Below are 25,034 nucleotides of genomic sequence, written 5' to 3' on the forward strand. Positions count from 1 at the left end.
GCATTTGTTTTTAGTTACAAAAATTATTGTTGTTGTTGTTAGCTGCGAAGTCGTGTCCGACCCATCGCGACCCTATGGACAACGTTCCTCCAGGCCTTCCTGTCCTCTATTTATTTGAAGTGGAAATGTGCAAGGCTATTTGATTATAACTAAAGGAATCACGTTGGCACCTTTCAGCTTCTAAAACGCTTTGTTTATAGCCAGTGATAAGAAAAGTAATGTTGTTGTTAGCTGCGAAGTTGTGTCCGACGCATCGCGACCCTATGGACAACGTTCCTCCAGGCCTTCCTGTCCTCTACCATCTTCTGGAGTCCATTTAGGCTCACGCCTACTGCTTCAGTGACTCCATCCAGCCACCTCATTCTCTACTGTCTCCTTCTTCTATTGCCCTCAATCTTTCCCAGCATTAGGCTCTTCTCCAGTGAGTCCTTCATTTTCATTAGGTGGCCAAAGTATTTGAGTTTTAGCTTCAGGATCTGGCCTTCTAAAAAGCAGTCAGGGTTGATCTCCTCTAGGACTGACCGGTTTGATCGCCTTGCAGTCCAATCTTATCCATGCTCAAAACTTTCATTAAAGTTGTTTGAGAGCCACCCAGGGATTTACATGCCTGTCATTAACAGACAAAGACGCACAAGCCCTGTTTCGGCTGCTCCTCAGATTACAAGGAATCCACTGCTTGTACCCCAAGCCTCTGCGCCTCCTGGAAAGACCTCGATCCAGGCTCACAGAGGGACAAAATAGACTTGTACTAATGGAAAAGCGCAGGGTATGCTCAGTTCTCTCCTGCTGAGCGCGCCTCCTGGTGGATTCGGCGCAAAGTGCCAGGATTCCCGGAAAGGGCAGGAAAGACAGGCGTCTGTAGGGAAGGGCAGGGATGATGGGCATGGGAGTAGGAGGAAAGGCATCGGCATCTCCAGAGGCAGTAGCTTCTCCATCTTTGTGTCCAGGAACAGTCTGTGGACATGGAGAGCAATCTCCCTTGAGGATTTACACTCACTTTCCTCAAGAACAACTGCCCTGAAAGCTCTGCAAAGATTGGAGAAATCTCAAAAAGGCCCAAATTCTGTCAGAAACGGCCAGGCGGTCAGAAGACGAAGACCAGGAGCCTCTCTGGGAAACACAATTTGTGTCTTGTGGTTGTTGTGAACTCCAGCCTGAAGGGGTCAAATGGGACACAGGCAGGGAAGCCACAACTAGCTGTCCAGTATCTTCTTAAAAACCTCCAGTGTTGGAGCATTCACCACCTCTGGAGGCAGGTTATTCCACTGATTAATTGTTCTAACTGTCAGGAAGTTTCTCCTTGGTTCTAGGTTGCTTCTCTCCTTGACTAGTTTCCATCTGTTGCTTCTTGTCCTGCTTTCAGGTGCTTTGGAGAATAGCTTGACTCCCTCTTCTTTGTGGTAGCCCTTGAGATATTGGAACACTGCTATCATGTCACCCCTCACTCTTCTCTTCGTTAAACTACACATACCCAATTTCAGCAACCGTTCCCTATGTTTTAGCCTCCAGCCCCCTAATCATCTTTGTTGCTCTTCTCTGTACCCTTTCTAGAGTCTCAACATCTTTTTTACATCGTGGTGACCAAAACTGGATGCAGTATTCCAGGTGTGGCCTTACCAAAGCATTGTAAAGTGGTATTAGTACTTCACTTGATCTTGTTTCTATCCCTCTGTTAATGCAGCCTAGCACTGTGTTGGCTTTTTTGGTAGCTGCAGCACACTGCTGGCTCATATTGAAGTGATTGTCTACTAGGACTCCAAGATCCCTCTCAGTTACTACTATTGAGCAAGGTACCACCTACTATACCTGTGCATTTGATTTTTCCTGCCTAAATGTAGAACCTTACTTTTTTCACCATTGAATTTCATTTTGTTAGATAGTGCCCAGTGTTCGAGTCTGTCCAGATCCTTCTGTATCTTAAGCCTATCTTCTGGAGTATTGGCTATCCTGCCAGCTTGGTGTTGTCTGCAAATTTGATGAGTTCCCCATCTATCCCCTCATCCAAATCGTTGATGAAGATGTTGAAGAGCACTGGGCCCAGAACAGAGCCCTGGGGCACTGAATATGGGAACTACATCAGCTCTCTTCCAGTTTGTTAGATAATGCCCAGTGTTCGAGTCTGTCCAGATCCTCCTGTATCGTGTGTGTGTGTGTGTGTGTATGTGATTATTCTCTCATACCATCAGAGGATTTTTGACCGAAAAAAGTTCCCTGCTTCTGTATTCATACTGGATGACTTAGGTCTCAAGCTTTTCACAGTGGACCTCCTCACATTGCAGAGGAAGTTCACATTCTCATTTCTACTATAGAGGAAGAAAGATTTAAAGTTTTATCTTGAAGAGATGCATCAGGGAGTTCACATGGTGTAATAAGATGGAGGTTAGTTGTCATTGTGAGTTTGGGGGTGGGAGCATGAAGAGAGGCTCAGCTAATCTCAATGTATACATGGTTGTACTTTTAGACAATAAAGGTTCATTCAGCTCCGTCTGCTTCTTGCAGAAGCAACACCTATTAAATGTCTGCCTGATCACATCCCTCCTAGGGAAATCATTTTCCTGCTCAACATTGGGATACCATTCTCAAGTGAACCCCTTCTCCAAACTAAATACACTGAGGTAGACATTGTAAATCCAGTGGGTTTTTTGTACCATTAAGTATGTTAGAAGATCTGATATTACATTGTCAACAGATGTTTCCTTTTTGAACATTCTTGTAATTTAGCACAATATCCCAAGACGTTTCCAGTTTCAGCATCTTACAATTCATTATATAACTTCTACTGATAGCTATACCAAGCTTAGGTGCAAAACCATTGCTACTTAAACTGCTCTATTAATAAAATATCTTCTTTAGCATCACATTTAATTTGTCATTTATATTTTGCTATAGCTTCTGTAAGTATTTCCTGATTTATGCCTTCCCCTTCCCAATAGTATGCCTGAAATGATATTTTGCATAAATGTGAAACAGAATTACTATGGAACATTCGGCCATGGGTCTCCTTGAAGATTTTTTCTTATTTTACAGACTTATAGAGCTTCTACACTATGTGGGTCCTTTTATGGTAGTTAAGATAACTGTTCAAAATAAAACATTTTCCACACAACATGCATTTATAGGGCTTCTCCTCGGTGTGAGTCCTTGTATGAGAACTAAGTTGAGCTCTATAAATAAAGGTCCTTCCACACTCCATGAATTTATAAGGCCTTTCCCCTGTGTGGATCATTTCATGTATGGAAAGATTTCTGAGTGACCTCAAGCATTTTCTACAATGTGCATTTGTAGGTCTTCTCTCGTGTGGATCCTTTTATGTGAAGCAAGTCCTCTACTGTTAGTAAAGCTCTTTCCACATTCCACGCATTCATAAGGCTTCTCCCCTGTATGAATCCGGTAATGCAAAGTAAGAGAAGTACTACAAGTGAAGCTCTTTCCACACTCCATGCATTTAAAGGGCTTCCCCCCGGTGTGGGTTCTTTTATGGTTGTTAAGATAACCAATTGTAATAAAAGCCTTACCACACTCCATGCATTTATAAGGCTTTTCTCCTGTGTGGATCCTTTTATGGTAAGTAAGACCATTGCTATGAGTAAAGTTCTTTCCACACTCCATGCATTTATAGGGCTTCTCCCCTGTGTGGATCCTTTTATGGGTAGTAAGATTATTCCTGTGAGTAAAGGTCTTTCCACACTCCATGCATTTATAGGGCTTCTCTCCTGTGTGGATCCTTGTATGAGAATTAAGATTAGTTCTATCAATAAAGGTCTTTCCACACTCCATGCATTTAAAGGGCTTCCCCCTGGTGTGGATCCTTTTATGGTAGTTAAGATAACCAATTGTAATAAAAGCCTTACCACACTCCATGCATTTATAAGGCTTTTCTCCTGTGTGGATACTTTTATGGTAAGTAAGACCGTTAATCTGAGTAAAGTTCTTTCCACACTCCATGCATTTATAGGGCTTCTCCCCTGTGTGGATCCTTTTATGGGTAGTAAGATTACTGCTGTGAGTAAAGGTCTTTCCACATTCCATGCATTTATAGGGCTTCTCTCCTGTATGGATCCGGTAATGAGTAGTAAGAGAAGTACTAAAAGTGAAGGTCTTTCCGCACTCCATGCATTTATAGGGCTTCTCTCCTGTGTGGATTCTTGTATGTGAATTAAGATTAGTTCTTTGAAGAAAGGTCTTTCCACACTCCATGAGTTTATTGGGCTTTTCTCCTGTGTGGATCCTTGTATGTGAATTAAGATTAGTTCTTTGAAGAAAGGTCTTTCCACATTCCATGCATTTATAGGGCTTCTCTCCTGTATGGATCCAGTAATGCGAAGTAAGAGAAGTACGAAAAGTGAAGGTCTTTCCGCACTCCATGCATTTATAGGGCTTCTCTCCTGTGTGGATCCAGTAATGCGAAGTAAGAGAAGTACGAAAAGTGAAGGTCTTTCCACACTCCGTGCATTTATAGGGCTTCTCTCCTGTGTGGATCCTTTTATGTGAATTAAAATAAGTTCTATCAATAAAGGCCTTTCCACACTCCGTGCATTTATAGGGCTTCTCTCCTCTATGGATCCAGTAATGCGAAGTAAGGGAAGTACTAAAAGTGAAGGTCTTTCCGCACTCCATGCATTTATAGGGCTTCTCTCCTGTGTGGATTCTTTTATGTGAATTAAGATAAGTTCTATGAAGGAAGGTCTTTCCACACTCCGTGCATTTATGTGGCTTCCCTCCTGGGTGGCCTCTTTTTTGAGATGTACGGGACCCACTTCTATGAGGAAGAGACAAGGTCCATTTGTCATTATTTCTATTGTTGCTGGATACCTTGGTTTCAATTTGATTGTGTTTATTTACATCTAATTTCTTTATGAATTGTTTTATACATTTTCCAATATATTTGTTATTTATTTTACGTTCCTGGGCCACAGAAGCTTTCGTTGGTGCATGAACAGAAGATGAACTTTTCTGATTGGAAATATTTTCCTGGTTTTTCTCATGGCTCTCTACTTCCATTAGAATTATAGGGTTCTTCGTATCGTATCCACGAGTGATCATTTGGAATAGTTCCCAGGAATCTTCATCTTCCTCCCCATTATTACCTTCACAAGAAAATGAAAATGAAAATAATTTTAGGGGAAAAGAGCACAGCGTAGGAACTTTGAATTTAATGAAAAGCCAACTACTTCAATCTTCTAAGATGCAGACAAGTCCTTCAAGAATTTGATCTGAACTGAAAATCTAATTATATAGAAACCCCCAATTGGTTATCCATATTAGAGATATTCATGCACCCCAAATTCATAAATTTAGGAAAAGTAATCACATATAAATATCTCTTAGACAAAAATGGAGACCTGAAAACAAGAAAAAGACTATTAGAAGACGGTATAGAGTTGGAATGGTGGGCATACTTACAAATACAGTCACGTATAGAAAAGACAAAAAAGAACCAGGGATAAAAGAGCCTTGGTGGAGCAGTGGGCTAATGCCTCCTTAATAAGTAACACCAGCTGCCTGCAATTAGTGCAGGTTCGAGTCCCACCAGGCTCAAGGTTGACTCAGCCTTCCATCCTTCCGAGGTAGGTAAAATGAAGACCCAGATTGTTGGGGGCAATAAGCTGACTTTGTAATAATGCCGCTTGTGGGGGGGGGGCGAAAGCCCTAATAAGCAGGCATATACATAGAATGAAGGCTACTGCTAAGCACATTGATTTGTGCTTTAGATTGTAAACCGCCCTGAGTCTTCGGAGAAGGGCGGGATATAAATGGGATTAAAAAATTTTTTTAGAGCATACACAATTAGATAAAATCCTTCTAGGAACAGAAGACCAAATGATAAAAAACATATATCAATATCTATTAGAACAGGATTTGTTAGAAGAACAGGTAAAAGAAACAATGTTAACCTGGAGTAGAAATTTTGGTTACAGTATTGACCTAGATAATTGGCAATCACTATGGGATAGAAATAGGAGGTTAACGCTAGCCACCTCCTATAAAGAGAATCTGTACAAGATGTTTTGTAGATGGCACCTTCCCCCTACAAGGTTAGCAAAAATAAATTAAAAAATTTCACCGACGTGCTGGAAATACAGAAGGCTTCCAGGGACTTATCATATGTGGTGGGAATGTTTAAAAGCGCAAAATTTTTGGCAGCGGATAAAAAATTGGTTGGAAGAAATATTACTACAAAAAATTGATTTAAAACCAGAAACCTTCTTATTAGGGATTATTAATGATAAACTCAAGAAAGCATCTTTCTACTTATTATTGCATATTTTAACCCAGCAAGACTGGCATATGCCCAAAAATGGAAAAGAAAGGAAACACCCACTGAAGAAGAAATAATAGATAAAATTTTATCCTGCACCGAAATGGACAGGTTAACCCTAGAGATTAAAAATAAGACTGAAACAGAGTATTATGAAATTTGGAAAAATTTGTATGATTGGTTAGAGATAAGGAGGATCACTGAGATGACTATTGTTTGATTGGTTGATAACATGAGGACTTATTAGCACCTATATCAGGACACAACTGAAAGATATGTAAATATAACACTGACGACTGAAAGACAGTTTACTAAAAAAATTGCAGATGTTATATGTACAGTTTGTTATACCCTGTCCTGTCATAGAATGTATTTTAAGTTTTTGTTTTTTGTTTTTGTAACATAAGGTAATACTAATAGTAGTGTTGTAGCCAGGGAAGTCGAATCATGTCCACTTTTGTTTTTAAATGTACATTTAATAAAATTTTCTAATAAAAAAAAGAATTTGATCTAAACTTCCTTGATTAAAATTTTGGAAGATAAATCTAGATTTGTATGACAAGGGAAAAAACATAAGATTGAATATCAGATTTTCCCAGTTTCCAAGGAAACGGGATGATTTGGTTTGCCCAATTTGAAATTGGACTTTGTAGTCTACTGTGCGGTTGGGATAAGAAATGGAGGTTTCTCAGAAATAAGAGAATTTTAGAACTAGAAAGGCATGAAGTGGTTTGGAGGTCATGGATATTTCTGGTACGATACATTTAGCATAAATCTACATTTTAAATCCATAATGTTAGAAATACTGCATTGAGAATATGAAACAGATATAAACTCAGGCTGTGCCCCAAAACATCTTTATGACTCTCAGCAGAAAAAAATAAGGAGGAAAAGACAATGATAAAAGATAACATGTCGAGAGGCATTAGAACTTGAGCTGTGAGAATACCAAATTAAGTCAATGGAAAAAGAATATAGTTTTCATATTATCAGAAAAATTCTAGGTAGATAAAGGAAACTATAGTATTGAACAACATAAAATACAATTTGAATCTCAGTTGTGTACAAAAGATGTAATTGCTAAAACCTGTAAAACGGCTGAAGAATATGAACAGAAAAATATTCAAAAGTGTAGAAATGTACCTCAGACTTATATTGGAAAAGTATGCAAGACAAAGAATCATTTTGTTATGCTTTGGTGGACTTGTAAAATAGCTAGAAAAGTTTGGATTCAAAGATATTCAATGATACAGAGAACTTTAAAGGTTAATATCCAACTTAAATCAGAACACTTTATTTTGGCACTAATCAACAGTCGTAAAAGATTATTTCCAAATATGATAACCGTAGTGAGACTATTATACACAAAATCTGGAAGGGCTCTACATAACTAGAATGGTGGAATGGTTGGGGAAGATGACAGAATTCCCAATGATGACTAAATTGACTCTAATTAGGCAAAGGATAGTATCTATATTTATTAGTGATTGGAAATCCCTGATGGGCTTTTTGGTGAAAAAAAGAAAATATGAACTTGTGATTAAACCTGCGTTTGAAGATTAGAAAGGATAAATTATATATTGTCTTTTCTTTTTTAATTTTATCATACTTTTTCTTACATATTATTTATCACATTACTCCATCTTTTTTATTTCCTCTTCAGAACTTGTAGTTTTTGTTCCGATAAAAAGTCTTGCATATTCTTACCCAAAGAGGCCACGTTCCTATGATTTTCCAGCATGACTTCCCGATGCAGTGCTTTTTGGTCGGCATCCAAGTGAGACCACTCCTCTTCAGAGAAATATACAGCCACCTCCATAAAAGACACGAGACCCTCCTGAATGAGAAGAAAACAGAAGAAAAATCAGGAGGATTTTCAAGATCTGTCCTATTGTTTGTTGTTGTTGTTAGTTGCGAAGTCGTGTCCGACCCATCGTGACCCTATGGACAACGTTCCTCCAGGCTTTCCTGTCCTCTACCATCTCCTGGAGTCAATTGAAGCTCACGCCTCCTGCTTCAGTGACTCCATCCAGCCACCTCATTCTCTGTCGTTCCCTTCTTCTATTGCCCTCAATCTTTCCCAGCATGAGGCTCTTCTCCAGCGAGTCCTTCCTTCTCATTAGGTGGCCAAAGTATTTGAGTTTTAGCTTCAGGATCTGGCCTTCTAAAGAGCAGTCAGGATTGATCTCCTCTAGGACTGACCGGTTTGATCGCCTTGCAGTCCAAGGGACTCGCAGGAGTCTTCTCCAGCACCAGAGTTCAAAGGCCTCAATTCTTTGGTGCTCAGCCTTTCTTATGGTCTTACTTTTCTTATCACTGGCTATAAACAAAGCGTTTTAGAAGCTGAAAGGTGCCAACGTGATTCCCTTAGTTATAATCAAATAGACTTGCACATTTCCACTTCAAATAATGAATAAAAAGATCACTATTCAGCAAACACTGACACTGAAAATTTCATTTTTCGTTATCCCTCTCTTACTTGAGTTGGAGTTTCAACCACTCTTTCAGCAGGACCATAGAAAGGAGTCAAATTCGTTCTATTCTTCCCTGTGAGGGAGACAGAATTTTTAAATGGATAATTAATCAAATAGCAGGAGACATTATAGAGAAGAGATAAAGAATGTAAGACAGCTGGGACCTCTCTTGGCAATGGGTGGACTTTTGATTACCATCTAAGATGTCCTGACTTGCGGATTCCTGATAGATCCTCCGGGAAAACAGCTCCTGAGGGGGATTGGATGGATTCCTCCTTCTCATAGGATCTCTGGTCTGCAGAGGGAAAGACTTGAAATAGGAGGCAGGAGAAAAGACAAATAAATAAGACCTCACAAAAAATGAAGAGGATTCTTCTTCTCTAAAAACAACTTCAATGCCCCAATAGCTCCCAAAGAGCCTAGAACAGGGGTGCCAAACTCAATTTCATTGAGGGCCGCATCAGCATTGTGGTTGCCCTCAGGGGGCCGGGTGGGTATGGCCAGGGTGGGCGTGGCCTACTGGCTGGGCGTGGCTAGAGTGTGTATGGCCTACTGGGTGGGCATGGCCAGCTCTACATTGTTCGCATCAAGGGTGCCTATGGGGGCCTGGGCAGGAGTGGGACAGATCTGGGGGTCTCTGGTAGGAGAGTCTCTGGGCCAGGGCCAAGGCAGTGGGGGCCAGTCCCTCACTGTTTCCAGGATGGCTTTGCGGGCCGCATGAAACCACTTCGCGGGCGGATCCAGCCCCCGGGCCTTGTGTTTGACATGTCTGGCCTAGAATGTAAGAAAAGAACAGCTGTCTCCAGTCTATCTTCTAGAATGGATAATGGAACAATGTCCTGCAAGAATTAGTAAAACATTTCCACATATTATGAAGAGCAAAGAAGTAGGGAAGGGAGGGGTGAAAATTCACACACATTCTTTATTCCCTTCTGGACTTCCAAGGTGAAGGTCTCTCACCTGCAATTCGCCTTGCTCCTTCTGCTCCTCTGCCTGACTCATGAGGAAGCCTTCCGCCAAGGCCACCGCTTGGCAGCTGGTCTCTGCTCCACACTCCCGCAACCAGTTTTCCATCTGTGGGGGCAGAAGGGCCAGGAGCTGTTCCAGAACAACCATGTCCAACATTTGGGTTTTACTGTGCTTTTCTAACCTCAGCCACTGACTATAAAAGTTGTGGAGTTGGCTGCAAAGTCCTCGGGGACCTTCAGTCTCCTGGTATTGGATGTCTCTGAAGTTCCAGGGCTGAATCTCTGAACGGATGAAGGTTTTGTTCTCCAGCATCTTCTGCCCATTTTTTGCCCAAATCTTCCCATAACAGCCAGGTTCAACGGCAGAGGGGCCTTTTCCAGGTTCCCCACTTGTTAACAGTTTTTTATGCATCCTTTGTTTGCCCAGGAAGGAAATTCCAGATAGGTCAGAGGAATCTTGTGAATCTCCAAACATCTTTCAATTCATAGGACTATTCCGGTAACTGCAGGACTGACCACGAAGGCTACCCAGGCTCTTCACCCAAGATCTAACTTTTTGTTGCCAGGAAGGTTTTTGAGATGACTCTAGTTTCTGCATCTGAGATAGAAAAGGAAATAAATTCAAAGCATGAGAAGGTGGTGGACTTAATCACTGAATAACATTCATCTTTACGGAAGGGAGTCTTTTGCTGAGCTGGTAAAGGATTGCAATAGGGACACGGTGGCTCAGTGGGTTAGGACGCTGAGCTTGTCAATCAGAAGGTCGGCAGTTTGGCAGGTCGAATCCCGAGCGCCGCGTAACAGTGAGCGCCTGTTACTCATCCCAGCTTCTGCCAACCTAGCAGTTCGAAAGCACGTAAAAATGCAAATAGAAAAATAGGGACCACTACGATGGGAAGGTAACAGCGTTCCGTGCACCTTTGGTGTCTAGCCATGCTGGCCACATGACCACAGAAACGTCCTCGGACAAGCGCTGGCTCTTCGGCTTTGAAACAGAGATGAGCACCGGCCCCTAGAGTCGGAAACGACTAGCACACATGTGTAGGGGAACCTTGACCTTTACCTTTAAAGGATTGCAATAGCAATAGCAATAGCTCTTAGACTTATATATTGTTTCACTGTGATTTACAGCCCTCTCTAAGCAGTTTTCAGAGTCAGCATATTGCCCTGAACAATCTGGGTCCTCATTTTACTGACCTCGGAAGGATGGAAGGCTGTGTCATCCTTAAGTCAATGAGAATTAAAACTGCCAAACTACTGGGAGGTGTCAATCAGCAGAAGTAGCCTGCAGTACTGCATTCTAACCTCTGAGTATTTCTGTGTCTGTCTGTCCATCAAGTGTGGTAAAAAGAATATGGTGCTAGCTTCCATTAAGACATGGAATATTTTATATTGGAATATAAAATAAATGGTTTATATTTTGAGGATTTTCTATTTCTTTCTCCCCAACTTATGTTATTTGAGCTATAGATAGATAGATAGATAGATAGATAGATAGATAGATAGATAAAGATAGATAGATAGATAGATAGATAGATAGATAGACGGACAGATGAATAGATAGAGATATGGTCCTAGTTTCCATCAAGACATGGAATATTTTATATTGGAATATAAAATAAATGTTTTATATTTGTAGGATTTTCTATTTCTTTTTTGCCGGAAGGTAGGGTACGTTTCCCCCCCCCAAATTTAAGATCTACGTATACCCTACATTAGGGTTCATAAAGATGCCAGAACTCAAGGAGATTAGGAAACTAGAATGGAATACATAATTTTTACACATGTTTCTTGTGTTTCATATTGGGACATTTAGTCTTTAGACATTCATTAAGGATGTTCCCCACTCTTGTCTTTAAGATAAATAGAAAGATAGATAACCATTATTGCCATTTTTTTTTACTGTGGGCACAATGGCACACATTAAAAATGAAATTTTGTTGCTTGTTCTCAAATGTGTACACATACATAACACTCATATAAACATGCTATATACTACATATGCATATACCTTCACCCTTACATATAAATAGATATAAATATTAATCACTGTCCATCTTAAATGCATAGTGAAAGGAAGACGCTTGAGAATTCACAAGTTCAATACTGTATGGGACTGTAAGACTGTATGTTTGTAAGTAACTGGAGCCATATAGAAAAGGGAGAAGTTCCAGAAATGGCTCATCCCAAGAAAGAAAAGTTAACTTTTGTCAGGTGTCCTAGTGAGGAATAGAGAAAAAGAACCCCAACCTGGAATAATACTGAGTGAAATGATCCTGGGAATGAATAACATTCTAACAATGGCAGGAAGGTTGAGTGAAAAGATCCTGGTTTAGGATGCTCACTTTCTATTTTTCAGCACTTGCTTTTTGGGAACAAAGTCATACTAAAACACCAAGGCTGCTTCACACAATTTGCCCCAACTCCAAAATGGTTAACCAACCAGACAGGCAAAGTTCACATGAAACACAGGGCTTGAAACAACACACCTTAAAGTGATGTTCACCCACACTCTTAAGCATGGAGGATTTGATCCTAGTTTATTCTTTGTCTCTAGAATAAACAGTAAAGATTTGCAGTTTACATATCCAAAATGGAAAACCAAAGAAAGTACCAGGAAAACAGGGTGTCTAATTTAACTAGCAAAAATCCATCCCCAAAGGAAAAAAAATAAGATAATCTTATATATCCGCTAATGTCAGGGAAGAAAGCGGGGAATCCTATTAGGTACTTAAACTTCTGCGGAGCTGGGGCATATTCTGACGAATTCTTCATGATCAACTTGATAAAAGAAGACTCAAAATATTGGACAAAAACATTTAAAATGTGTTTTGGATTTCTGTTTCCTAGTTATTTATTCTAATGATTTCAAGAGAGAGTTAAAGAACAATCCTACAAACAATAAATGTCTCAAGTCACAAAGCAGCAACTGAGATGAGATCTACAGCATACAAATTGATTTCATGAGAAGATAAATCAACATGAGAAACTTTAGACAGCAGAACCCCATTAATTGAGCCTTGGTGGAGCAGTGGGCTAATGCCTCCTTAAGTAACACCAGCTGCCTGCAATTAGTGCAGGTTCGCGTCCCACCAGGCTCAAGGTTGACTCAGCCTTCCATCCTTCCGAGGTAGGTAAAATGAGGACCCAGATTGTTGGGGGCAATTAAGCTGACTTTGTAATAATGCCACTTGGGGGGGCGGGGCGAAAGCCCTAATAAGCAGGCATATACATAGAATGAAGGCTATTGCTAAGCACATTGTGCTTTAGATTGTAAGCCGCCCTGAGTCTTCGGAGAAGGGCAGGATATAAATGGGATTAAAATTAAAATTAAAAATCGTTCTGGCCCAAAACCCCTTTGGGAACTTGAGATGCCTGAATTAACAAGCCACCATCCGATACACAGAGGACGAACCCCCACCCCCCGAATGAATGAACCACTGAGAGCCTAACATGACCTTCTGATTCATGCCACTCCGACAAACGCCTTCCCCACTTCTTAGCCTCAATCCACGCTTTTCCAAACACGGACAAATGAAGACAAATAATGGACTTCAATTCCCAGACTTCAAGAGGTTTGGGAAACAACGGCCCAATGGGGCACCGGGTGCGAATGCTGCGTTTCAGCATTCCCTCCCTGCAGCTTCTCCCTCCTTTGTCTGCCGGCAGAGCCCCTTTGAGTTCGTGGGGAGAGGCAGGGGAAGCAGTACCCCAATCCCGGTCCACATACCCGGGGCCCCGGCCTTGCACCCGGAGCCGGCAATGGGACATCCGGGCAGCCTTCCCCTCCCCCCCTTCTCTGCAGAGGCTGCCCCAGGAAACGAGGGAAGGAAACGGCCCCTCCCTTCTGACGACCCCCATTTCTCTCCTTTGCTCCCACCGCCCCGTTGCATGGGAAAGGGCGGCAGGGGAAGATGGGACCCCGGACTCCCACCCCGGGGGAAGATTTGGCCCGTCTCCACGGTCGCCTCCACTCCGCGGCACTTCTTTGCACGGGCAGAGCCGCCCGGCACGGAACTCGGGAGTCTCGTCGGGATCCGCGTCCCCGCAAGGCTTCCCGGCAGCCTCTGCGCCTCCCGATCCAAGCTCACAGAGGGGGAGAGAGAAGCACGTAGGGCAGACGCGCCTCCATCCTCTTCCGATTTGTACTGCTGCTGAGCGCGCCCCCTGGTGGGCTCTGCGCGAAGTGCCCGGATTCCCCGAAAGGGCGGGAAAGCGGAGAGTATGTGGGGGAGGGCAGGGATGATGGGCATGGGAGTAGGAGGAAACGTTCCTTGCCCGAGAAAGGCGTCGGCGTCTCCAGAGACGGCAGCTTCTCCATCTTCCTGTCCAGGAACCGTCTGTGGAGATGGAGATCAATCTCCCAGGAGGATTTGAACCCGTTTCCCTCAAGAGCAGCCACCCTGAAGGCTCTGCAGAGATTGGAGGAGGCCTCAAAAGGGCCCAAATCCTCTCAGAAGTGCCAGGTGGTCAGAAGAAGAGGACCAAGAGCCTCTCTGGGAAACACAATTTGTGTCTTGTGGTCCTCATTTATATTTGCGGTAGGCCGAAAATTTGACCGAAATTTTTTCCATGCTTCTGCATTCATACTGGCTGACCTAGGTCTCAGTTTTTCACAGTGGACATCCTCACATTCCAGAGGAAGTACACATTCTCGTTTCTTTCCTCTTTCAACATCTTACAATTCATCATCTAACTTCTACAGATAGCAATACAAAGCTTCAGTGCAAAACAATGCTATTTAAACCATTCTATTCATGGTATCTTCTATAGCAGGGGTCCCCAACCCCTGGTCTGTTAACCAGGACCAGGCCACAGCATGCCAGCAACCGATCCACACAAACAAGCAAAGCCCCATCCGCGGGACGCAGGCAGCACAAAAAACCATGCCCCTGTAGTTCATGCAAAACCTCTCTCCACAGAATCGGTCCCTGGTGCCCAAACGGTTGGGGACTTCTGTTCAATAGCATCACACTTATTTTGGTAATTCATATATAGCTATAATTTCTGCAACTCTTTTGTCAGACTGGCCAGTTTACTCCCCATGAAAGAATGACTCTTGATTCCATGGATATTAGAGAAAAAGTACTTTTACTACAGATAATGAGTGCAATGTGAGGCAAGCTCTAAAGAAAAACGGCGTGAAAACTGTATATTGAAAGCAATCCCCAATGTCCCAAACCCTCTCACCAGAACAGTCCAATCCAATCCTGGTCCGATGTTTTGGGAAGCTGGTGCATCAGGATCAGATATAAATTCCTTTCGCAGGGCCAGCGTCCTTGAGGACAGGCAGAAGGCTCGGTTTGGCAACTGGTTCCTGTTAATGTCCATACTCCTCAAATTCTCACAATATTCTTTCACACCTCTAGCACTCTTCCCCTGCAAAATGTCCCCTTCCCCCTAGTAATGGCACTTATAGCCACCTTCAAAGAAAGGAAAGACGCATTTGAAATCTTTCCTGACTGATGCATTTCCCATGCTATGCCTGGAATGACATTTTGCTAGCTAAGCCCTATGCTTGTTCGCAAAAATTAAATTTTTATAGAACTTTTATTGGGGATTTGGGCTTTATTATGATCCAATAGGAAATGGGATAAACGTGAAGAAAAGTAGTTCTCATTTTTATGTGAAAAGGCACTGGTGGCCTTCAAATGACTAACTACATTGTTCATAATTAAAACACCAGATGCCTAGTATTTGGTTTCCATTAGTGAATTCATCTCTCTTGGGCTTCAAGTTGTGAAGGTCAGACTCAAAAAAACCCCTTTCTTAATTCAGTAAATGAAATTAGGAAACACATATATATTCAACAACTAAGTCTAACAGTTAAACAGAGTCTCATCCAAATGTATACATTTATGGAACATTCGGCCATTGGTCTTCTTGAAGCCTTTTCCATATTTCACAAATTTATAGGGCTTCTACACTGTGTGAGACCTTTTATGCAAGTTAAGATAACTGTTTGCAATAAAACTTTTTCCACACACCATACATTTATATGGCTTCTCCCCTGTGTGGATTCTTTTATGGATGTTGAGATAACTCTTCGTAGAAAAACTCTTTCCACATTCCATACATTTATAATGCTTCTCCCCCGTGTGAATCTTTTTATGGGAGGTAAGGTTACTAGAGACAGAAAAGCATTTTCCACACTCCATGCATTTATATGGCTTCTCCCCGGTATGTATCCTACTATGGTAAATAAGTAGGCAGTTCTTAATAAAGCTCTTTCCACACTCCATGCATTTATATGGTTCCTCCCCTGTGTGGATCTTTCTATGGAAAATAAGTTCACTGCTCTTATAGAAGCTTTTTCCACATTCCATGCATTTATAAGGCTTCTCTCCTGTGTGGATTCGTTTATGAACAGTAAGATATGAATTTTGACAGAAGCTCTTTCCACACTCTGTGCACTTATATGGCTTCTCTCCTGTATGGATCCAGTAATGGGAAGTAAGAGAATTACTGTGAACGAAGCTCTTTCCACACTCCATGCATTTATAGGGCTTCTCTGCTGTATGAAGCCGGTAATGTGAAGTAAGAGAAGTACGGAAAGTGAAGCTCTTTCCACACTCCATGCATTTATAGGGCTTCTCCCCTGTGTGGATCCTTTTATGAGAAGAAAGACTGTTTCTGTGAGTAAAGCTTTTCCCACATTCCATACATTTATATGACTTCCCTGCTGTATGGATCCGGTAATGCAAAGTAAGAGAATTACTACAAGTGAAGCTCTTTCCACATTCCATGCATTTATAGAACTTCTCCATTATATGGATCCTTTTATGGCAAGTAAGACTTTTGCTGTGAGTAAAGCTCTTTCCACACACCATGCATTTATAGGGCTTCTCCCCTGTGTGGATCCTTTTATGGGAAACAAGAGTCTTTCTGTGAGTAAACGTCTTTCCACACTCCATGCATTTATATGGCTTCTCCCCTGTATGGATCCGGTAATGGGAAGTAAGAGAATTACTACAAACAAAGCTCTTTTCACACTCAGTGCATTTATATGGCTTTTCCCCTGTATGGATCCGGTAATGCAAAGTAAGAGAATTACTACAAGCAAAGCTCTTTCCACACTCAGTGCATTTATATGGTTTTTCCCCTGTATGGATCCGGTAATGCAAAGTAAGAGAAGTACTAAAAGCGAAGCTCTTTCCACACTCAGTGCATTTATAAGGCATTTCCCCTGAGTGGATCCTTTTATGGGAAGTAAGACTGTTTCTGTGAGTAAAGCTCTTCCCACACTCCATGCATTTATAGGGCTTCTCTCCTGTATGGATGCAGTAATGCGAAGTAAGAGAAGTACTAGAAGTGAAGCTCTTTCCACACTCCATGCATTTATAGGACTTTTCCCTGGTGTGGGTCCTTTTATGGCTCTTAAGATAACTGTTCATAGAAAAACTCTTTCCACATTCCATGCATTTGTAAGGCTTCTCCCCTGTGTGGATCCTTGAATGTGACCTAAGATGACTTCTAAAAATAAAGTTCTTTCCACAGTCCACGCATTTATAAGGCATTTTCCCTTTGTGGATCCTTGTATGTGAATTAAGATTAGTTTTATGGCGAAAGGTCTTTCCACACTCAGTGCATTTATATGGCTTTTCCCCTGTATGGATCCGGTAATGCAAAGTAAGAGAAGAACTAAAAATGAAGCTCTTCTCACACTCAGTGCATTTATAAGGCATTTCCCCTGTGTGGATCCTTTTATGGGAAGTAAGACTGTTTTTGTGAGTAAAGCTCTTCCCACACTCCATGCATTTATAGGGCTTCTCTCCTTTATGGATCCAGTAATGCGAAGTAAGAGAAGTACTAGAAGTGAAGCTCTTTCCACACTCCATGCATTTATAAGGCTTCTCCCCAGTGTGGGTCTTTTTATGGGTGTTAAGGTTACTGTTCATAGAAAAACTCTTTCCGCATTCCATGCATTTGTAAGGCTTCTCCCCTGTGTGGATCCTTGTATGTGACCTAAGATGACTTCTAAAAATAAAGCTCTTTCCACACTCCGTGCATTTATAAGGCATTTTCCCGGTATGGATTGTTTCGTGTATAGAAAGATTTCTGAGTGAGGTGAAGTACTTTCCACACACTCTGCATTGGTAGGGCTTCTCTCTTGTGTGGATCCTTTTATGTGAAGTAAGTTGTCTACTCTTAGTAAAGCTTTTCCCACATTCCATACATTTATATGTTTCCTCTGCTTTGTGGATCCTTTTATGGAAAATAAGATGATTGCTCTTTCCATGCTCCGTGCATTTATAGGGCTTCTCTCCTACGTGGGTCCTTTTTTGAGATGTACCGGACCCATTTTTATGAGGAAGAGACAAGGTCCATTTGTAATTTTTCCCATTGTCTCTACATATATAATCTTCTCCTTTAGTTTGAGTTTGACAATATTTATTTACATCTAATTTCTTTATGAATACCTTTATATGTTTTCCAATATATTTGTTTTTTATTTTTCCTTGTTGGGCCACAGAGGCTTTAGTTGGTGCAAGAATAGAAGATGAATTTTCCTGATTACAATTATTTGCCTGGTTTCTCTCATGGCTTTCTTCTTCCATTAGAACTGCAGAGTTCTCTGTATAGTTCCCACGAGTGATCATTTGGAATAGTTCCCAGCAATCTTCATATTCTTCCCCATTACCTTCACAGGGAAATAAAAATAACTTTAGAGAAAAAGAGCAAAGCATAGGAAGTTTGAATATAATGAAAAAACAAACTGCTTGAATCTTCTCAGAAAAGTCCTTCAAGAATTTGATTTGGACTTTGCTGATTAAAATTTTGGAAGATAAGATACAAAGATAGCTTTGTATGGCAAGGGCAAAACCATAGATTAAATTCCAAATTCTCCAAAATTTGAAGGAAAGGGGAGGATTTGGTTTGCCCGATTTGAAATTAGACTTGGTAGTCTGCTGTGTCGTTTGGATAAGAAACAGGAGTTGCTCAGAATTAAGAGAATGTTATAACTAGAAGGGCATGACAGAGGTTTGCATGCCATGGATCTTTGTGGTACAATAAATTTTGGCTTAATCTAGATTTTAAAATCATGTCAGAAATACCACATTGAGAATATGAAACAGATATAAACTTAGACTGCCCCAAAACATCTAAATGTCTCTTAAAAGAAAAAAAAGCAGCAGGAAAAGACAATGGATCACATGTCGAGAGCCATTAGAACTTTACATACGGGAATACCAAATTAAGTCAAAAATGGCAAAAGGATATAACTGTCAGTTGAGAGTCATTAGAACTTGAGATGCGGGAATACCAAACTAAGTCAAGAATGGCAAAAGGATATAACTGTCAGTAGTTTTCATATTGTCAGAAAGATACCAGGTAGATAAAGGGAACTATATTGTTCAACAACGTAAAGCAGAATTTGAATCTCAGTTGTGTACAAAAGATATGTAATTGTTAAAACCTCTAAATAGGCTGAAGAATATAAACAGGAAATTATTTAAAAGTGAATAAATGTACCTCAAACTAATATTGCAAATACAGACAAGATAAAGGAACATTTTGTCGTGTTCTGGTGGACTTGGAAAAAAATAAGAAAAGTTTGAATTCAAAGATACTCAGTGATACAGAGAACTTTAAAGATTAATATACAACTGTAATCAGAACACTTTATGTTGGCACTAAGTAACAGTCACTGAAGATTGTTTATGAGTATGATAACCATAATGAGACTATTATACACAAAAGCTGGAAGGGCTCTTACCCAAACAATGAGGAGAGAAATTATAACTTATTTTTTCTTTTTTAATTTTATCATACTTTTTATTATTTATTAATCACATTACTCTGTCTTCTTAATTTCCTCTTCAAAATTTGTAATTTTTATTGTGATAAAATTTCTTGCATATTCTTACCCAAAGAGGCCACGTTCCGATGATTTTCCAGCATAACTTCCCGATACAGTGCTTTTTGTTCAGCACTCCTCTCCAGAGAAATACACAGCCACCTCCTTAAAGGACACAAAACCCTCCTGAATGAAAACAGAACAAAAATCAGGAGGATTTTCAAGCTCTGTCCTATTGTTTAAGTGATTCCAAGCAAAGATATACATTTCAGGCAAATCAGTAAAAGTAATAGCACTTTTCATCGGGGTCTGTCTGTCTATCTATCCCCATCATCAACGAGACTTTCAGCATCTGGAGAATCAACTGGAATGGGCCTTGGAAACCATTCCCATACAGCCAGCCTTTGCAGAAGAAAATTTTATTTTATTTTATTTTATTTTTATTACATTTATATCCCGCTCTTCTCCGAAGACTCAGGGCGGCTTACAAGCTTAGCAGTAGCCTTCATTCTATGTATATGCCTGCTTATTAGGGCTTTCATACACCCCCCAAGCGGCATTATTACAAAGTCAGCTTAACTGCCCCCAACAATCTGGGTCCTCATTTTACCTACCTCGGAAGGATGGAAGGCTGAGTCAACCTTGAGCCTGGTGGGATGCGAACCTGCACTAATTGCAGGCAACTGGTGTTACTTAAGGAGGCATTAGTGGTGATTCTTTTCACCATTTAAGTAAAAGCCTTGTGGTGTTTCCAGAACACACAATCTTATCCATGCTCAGAAACTTCAATAAAGTTGTCTGAGAGCCACCCAAGTATTTACATGGCTGTCATGAACAGACAAAGGCACACAAGCCCTGTTTCTGCTGCTCCTCAGATTACGAGGAATCCACTGCTTGTACCCCAACCCAATGGCTGAAAAAGAGAAAGATGCTTGGGAAAAGTATTTCTCATCCTTTGCAAAGCTGAATTGTTTGGCCCCAAATTCCAGTATTAGAAATTCCTTTAAAGGCTGAAGGGGCTTGATATGCCCACCCCCCTTTGATTTTAACAGTCTGCTTCATTTTTTAACCTGGTGCCATTACTTTGTTATCACTGGTTATAAAGAAGGCATTTTAGAAGCTGTAAGGTACCAATGTGATTCTTTCAATTATTGGGTAGCCTTGCACAATTCCACTTCAAAGAATTAATAAAAGGATCACTATTCGGCAAGCAGTAACAGTGAAAATTTTATTTTTTATCATCATCTCTTACTTGAGTTGGAGTTTCGACCACTCTTTCAGCACCACCATAAAAAGGCATCAAATTCGTTCTATTCTTCCCTGTGAGGGAGACAGAATTTTTCAATGGATAATAAACAAAATAGCAGGAGGCATTCTACAGAAGAAAAGAGATAGAGAAAGAGAGGTGAGACCTCTCTTAGGAATAGGTGGACTTTTGATTACCATCTGAGATGTCCTGACTGCTGGATTCCTGATAGACCCTCCTGAAAAGCAGCTCCAGATTGAGATTTGATGGATTCCTGATTCTCATAGGATCTCTGGTCTGCAGAGTGAAAGACTCGAAATAGGAGGAAGCAGAAAAGAAAAATAAATAAGACCTCAGAAAACATGAAGCGGATTCTTCTTCTCTAAAAACAACTTCAATGCCCCAATATCTCTAAATGAGCCTAAAATGTAAGAAGGGAACAGCTGTCTCCCGTCTGTCTTCTAGAATGGATAATGGAACATTTCCACATATTATGAAGAGCAGAGAGGTACGGAAGGGAGGTGTGAAAAATTCAAACACAAAAATTCCCTTCTGGACTTCCAAGGTGAAGGTGTCTCACCTGCAATTCACCTTGCTCCTTCTGCTCCTCTGCCTGACTCATGAGGAAGCCTTCCGCCAGGGCCACCACTTGGGAGCTGGTCTCTGCTCCACATTCCCGCAACCAGTTCTCCATCTGTGGAGGCAGAATACAGAATTCTTACACATTTCTTGTGTTTCATATTGAGACATTTAGTTATTAGACATTCATCAAGGATGTTCCCCACTCTTGTCCTTAAGATAAATAGATAGATACCGTATTTGTCCGGGTACAAGATGCTATTTTTTCCTGCAAACACCCTGTTCAAAAATCAGATATGCCTTATACAAGTGCAGCGTCTAACACAGAGAAAAATAATGGTAACCTCCGCAGCCCAGGGCATGCCTGTGTGGATTACCATGTCACCTGGTGCAGGTGTCAACCTCCTGTGGGCTTGCCACTAATGGAAGGGGGAAGATCATCAGCTGGCCAAACATCCAGATTTGTGAGCTCAGCTGTTCGATAGGCGTGGAGGAACTTGTGTGCCAGAACGTCTTATTAGAAGGGTGTGTCTTATAGACAGAAAAATACGGTAGGCACAATGACACACACTGAAAATGAAATTCTGTTGCTTGCTGTCAAAAGTGTACACATACATAACACACATATAAACATGCTATATACAAAATATACCTACATCCTTACATATAAATACATATAAATATTAACCACTTTTCATCTTGAATACATAGTGGAAGGAGGAAGCTTGAGAATTCACAAGATTAACACTGTATGGGACTGTAAGTTGGTATGTTTGTAAGTAACTGGAGCCATAGAGAAAAGAAAAGGAGGAGGTTCCAAAAATGGTTTATCCCAAGAATGGTGGTAGTAGTAATAACAACAACAATAAAGATGGAAGGTACCTTTGAGGTCATCTAGTCCAACCCCCTGCTCAGGTAGGAAACCCTATACCATTTCAGACAAATGGGTGTCCAGTCTCTTCTTAAAAACCTCCAGTGTTGGAGCATTCACCACCTCTGGAGTCAGGTTGTTCCACTGATTAATTGTTCTAACTGTCAGGAAGTTTCTCCTAAGTTCTAGGTTGCTTCTCTCCTTGGTTAGTTTCCATCTGTTGCTTCTTGTCCTGCCTTCAGGTGCTGTGGAGAATAGCTTGACTCCCTCTTCTTTGTGGCAACCACTGAAATATCAGAACACTGCTATCATGTCACCCCTTGTCCTTCTCTTCATTAAACTAGACATACCCAATTCCAGCAACCGTTCTTTATGTTTTAGCCTCCAGTCTGCTAATCATCTTTGTTGCTCTTTTCTGTACTCTTTCTAGAGTCTCAACATCTTTTTTACATCCTGGTGACCAAAACTGGATGCAGTATTCCAAGTGTGGCCTTACCAAGGCATTGTAAAGTGGTATTAACACTTCACGTGATCTTGATCCTTTCCCTCTGTTAATGCAGCCTAGCACTGTGTTGGATTTTTTTGGCAGCTGCAGCACACTGGTGGCTCATATTTAAGTGATTGAACATTAGGACTCCCTCTCACAATTACTACTTTTGAGAAGGTACCACCTATATCTATGCATTTGGTTTTTCTTGCCTAAATGTAGAAACTTACTTTTTTCACCATTGAATTTCATTTTGTTGGATAGTGCCCAGTGTTCAAGTCTGTCAAAATCCTTCTGTATCTTAAGCCTATCTTCTGGAGTGTTGGCTATCCCTTCCAGCTTGGTGTCATCTGCAAATTTGATGAGTTCCCAATCTATCCCCTCGTCCAAATCATTGATGATGTTGAAGAGTACTTGGCCCCAAACAAAGCCCTGGGACACCCCACTACACACTTCCCTCCATGTTGATGCAGTTCCATTGAGGACCACATGCTGAGTACGGTCGGTCAGCCAGCTATGAATCCATCTGGTGGTGATGCTGTCTAACCTACTTTTTTCTACCTCATCAAGTAGTAGGTTGTGATCTACTTTATCAAATGCCTTACCGAAGCTTACCTTTTGCAGGGGTCTTAGTGAGGAAAAGCAAATAGATCCCCAACCTGGAATAATACTGAGTAAAATGATCCTGGGAAGGAACAACATTCTAACAATGGCAGGAAGGTTGAGTTCACAGCACATGAAATGCCAAGGAAATGACCCTGGCTTAGGTTGCTCACTTCCTGTTTTTCAGCACTGTTTTTTGGGGAACAAAGTCATACTATGACATGAAGATTGTTGAGATGATTCTAGTTTCTGCATCTGAGATGGAAAATAAATTGAAAACATGAGAAGGTGGTGGACTTAACTACTGAACAACATTCCTCCTCATGAAAGGGAAGCTGGTAAAGGATTGCAGTCGTATTCAGCAGATGGACCCTCTGGTTATTTCTCTTTTTGTATATCCATCAAGTCTGGTGTAAAATATGGTCCTAGATTACATCGAGATATGGAATATTTTATATTGGATTATAAAGCAAATGTTTTATATTTGGAGGATTTTCTATTTCCTTTTCCCCCAAAGTATAGGCTAGCTTTTTTTCAAATTTAAGATCATATATACTTAGGGATCATACAAGATGCAAGACCTCAAGGAGCTTATTAAACTGGAATGGAATGCAGAATTTTGACACGTTTCTTGTGCTTTATATTGAGACATTTAGGCATTAAACATTTATTAAGGATGTCCCACACTCTTATTTTTAGGTTTGTATGTTTGTAAAGTAAATAACTGGACTCATAGAGAAGAGAGAAGGAGGAAGTTCCAAAAATGGCTCATCCCAAGAAAGAAAAGTTTACCTTTTGTCAGGGGTCTTAATGAGGAAAAGGAAGACGATCCTAACATGAAATAATATTGAAGGAAATGATTCTGAGAAGGAACAACTTTCAAAGGATACCATGAAGGTTGTTGTGTTCACATCAAATGAAATGCCAATGCAAAGATCCTGGTTTAGGATGCTCACTTTCTATTTTTCAGCACTTGCTTTTGGGGAACAAAATCATACTATAACGCAAAGGCTGCTTCACACAATTTGCCCCAATGGTTAACCAACCGGACAGGCATAGTTCACATGAAATGCAGGGCTTGAAAGAACACACCTTAAAGTGATGTTCACCCACCCTCTTAAGCACGGAGAATCTGATCCTAGTTTATTCCTTGTCTCCAGAATAAACACTAAAGATTTGCAGTTTACCTATCACAAATGGAAAACCAAAGAAAGTACAAGGAAAAGAGGGTGTCCAATTTAACTAGCGAAAATCCATCCCCAGAGAATAAAACAAGAAAATTTTATAAAACCACTAAAATGGGGGAAAACGGCCCCTCCCTTCCGGCGACCCCCATTTCTCTCCTTTGATCCCCCCTTCACCTGGTCAGTGCATGAGATAGGGCGGCAGGGGAACATGGGACCCCGGATTCCCACCCCGGGGGAAAACTTAGCCCGTCTCCACACTTGCCTTCAGCACGGAACCCCTTTGCGCGGGCAGAGCCGCCAGTCACTTAACTCGGGAGTCTCGTCGGGATCCGCGTCTTCGCAAGGCTTCGCGGCAGCCGCTGCGCCTCCCGCAAAGGCCCCGATCCAGGCTCACAGAGGGGGAGAGAGCAGCACATAGGGCAAACGCGCCTCCATCCTCTCCCGACGACCGCCGAAGTCAACACGTAAGCTGTGGAAGCGGAAAAGCGCCGGGCATGTTCAGTTCCCTCCTGCAGCTGAGCTCGTCCCCTGGTAGTCTCTGCGCGAAGTGCTGCGAATCCC

The 25,034-nt window shown here is 41.3% G+C and overlaps 2 protein-coding genes across 3 annotated transcripts; both read right to left on the reverse strand.

The window, feature by feature from the left end:
• Positions 1 to 1,997: 1,997 nt before the first annotated feature.
• Positions 1,998 to 13,761, reverse strand: LOC310636472 (uncharacterized protein). Of its 2 annotated transcripts, none has more exons than XM_083356342.1 (6): positions 13,636 to 13,761; positions 9,694 to 10,299; positions 8,929 to 9,028; positions 8,739 to 8,806; positions 7,967 to 8,096; positions 1,998 to 5,087 (listed from the first exon to the last, which is right to left on the reverse strand). In XM_083356342.1, exons 2-6 carry the CDS (start codon positions 10,174 to 10,176, stop codon positions 3,256 to 3,258), a joined length of 2,613 nt encoding a protein of 870 aa, XP_083212468.1. In that variant the 5' UTR covers positions 10,177 to 10,299; positions 13,636 to 13,761; the 3' UTR covers positions 1,998 to 3,255. The 2 variants fall into 2 exon arrangements, with proteins under 2 accessions (XP_083212468.1, XP_083212467.1); XM_083356341.1 differs by having other exon boundaries at positions 8,929 to 9,043.
• A 4,360-nt stretch (positions 13,762 to 18,121) lies between these two features.
• On the reverse strand, positions 18,122 to 21,440 carry LOC310634727 (uncharacterized protein; the record flags this gene model as incomplete). Its single annotated transcript, XM_083353259.1, has 5 exons — positions 18,122 to 18,342; positions 19,571 to 19,686; positions 20,753 to 20,820; positions 20,944 to 21,058; positions 21,327 to 21,440. The coding sequence occupies 4 exons, from the start codon at positions 21,438 to 21,440 to the stop codon at positions 19,630 to 19,632; spliced, it is 354 nt and encodes a 117-aa protein (XP_083209385.1). The 3' UTR covers positions 18,122 to 18,342; positions 19,571 to 19,629.
• Positions 21,441 to 25,034: the final 3,594 nt, after the last annotated feature.

Source organism: Vipera ursinii (genome assembly GCF_947247035.1).
Source record: "Vipera ursinii genome assembly, chromosome: 2".
NCBI classification, from domain to species: Eukaryota; Metazoa; Chordata; class Lepidosauria; order Squamata; family Viperidae; genus Vipera; species Vipera ursinii.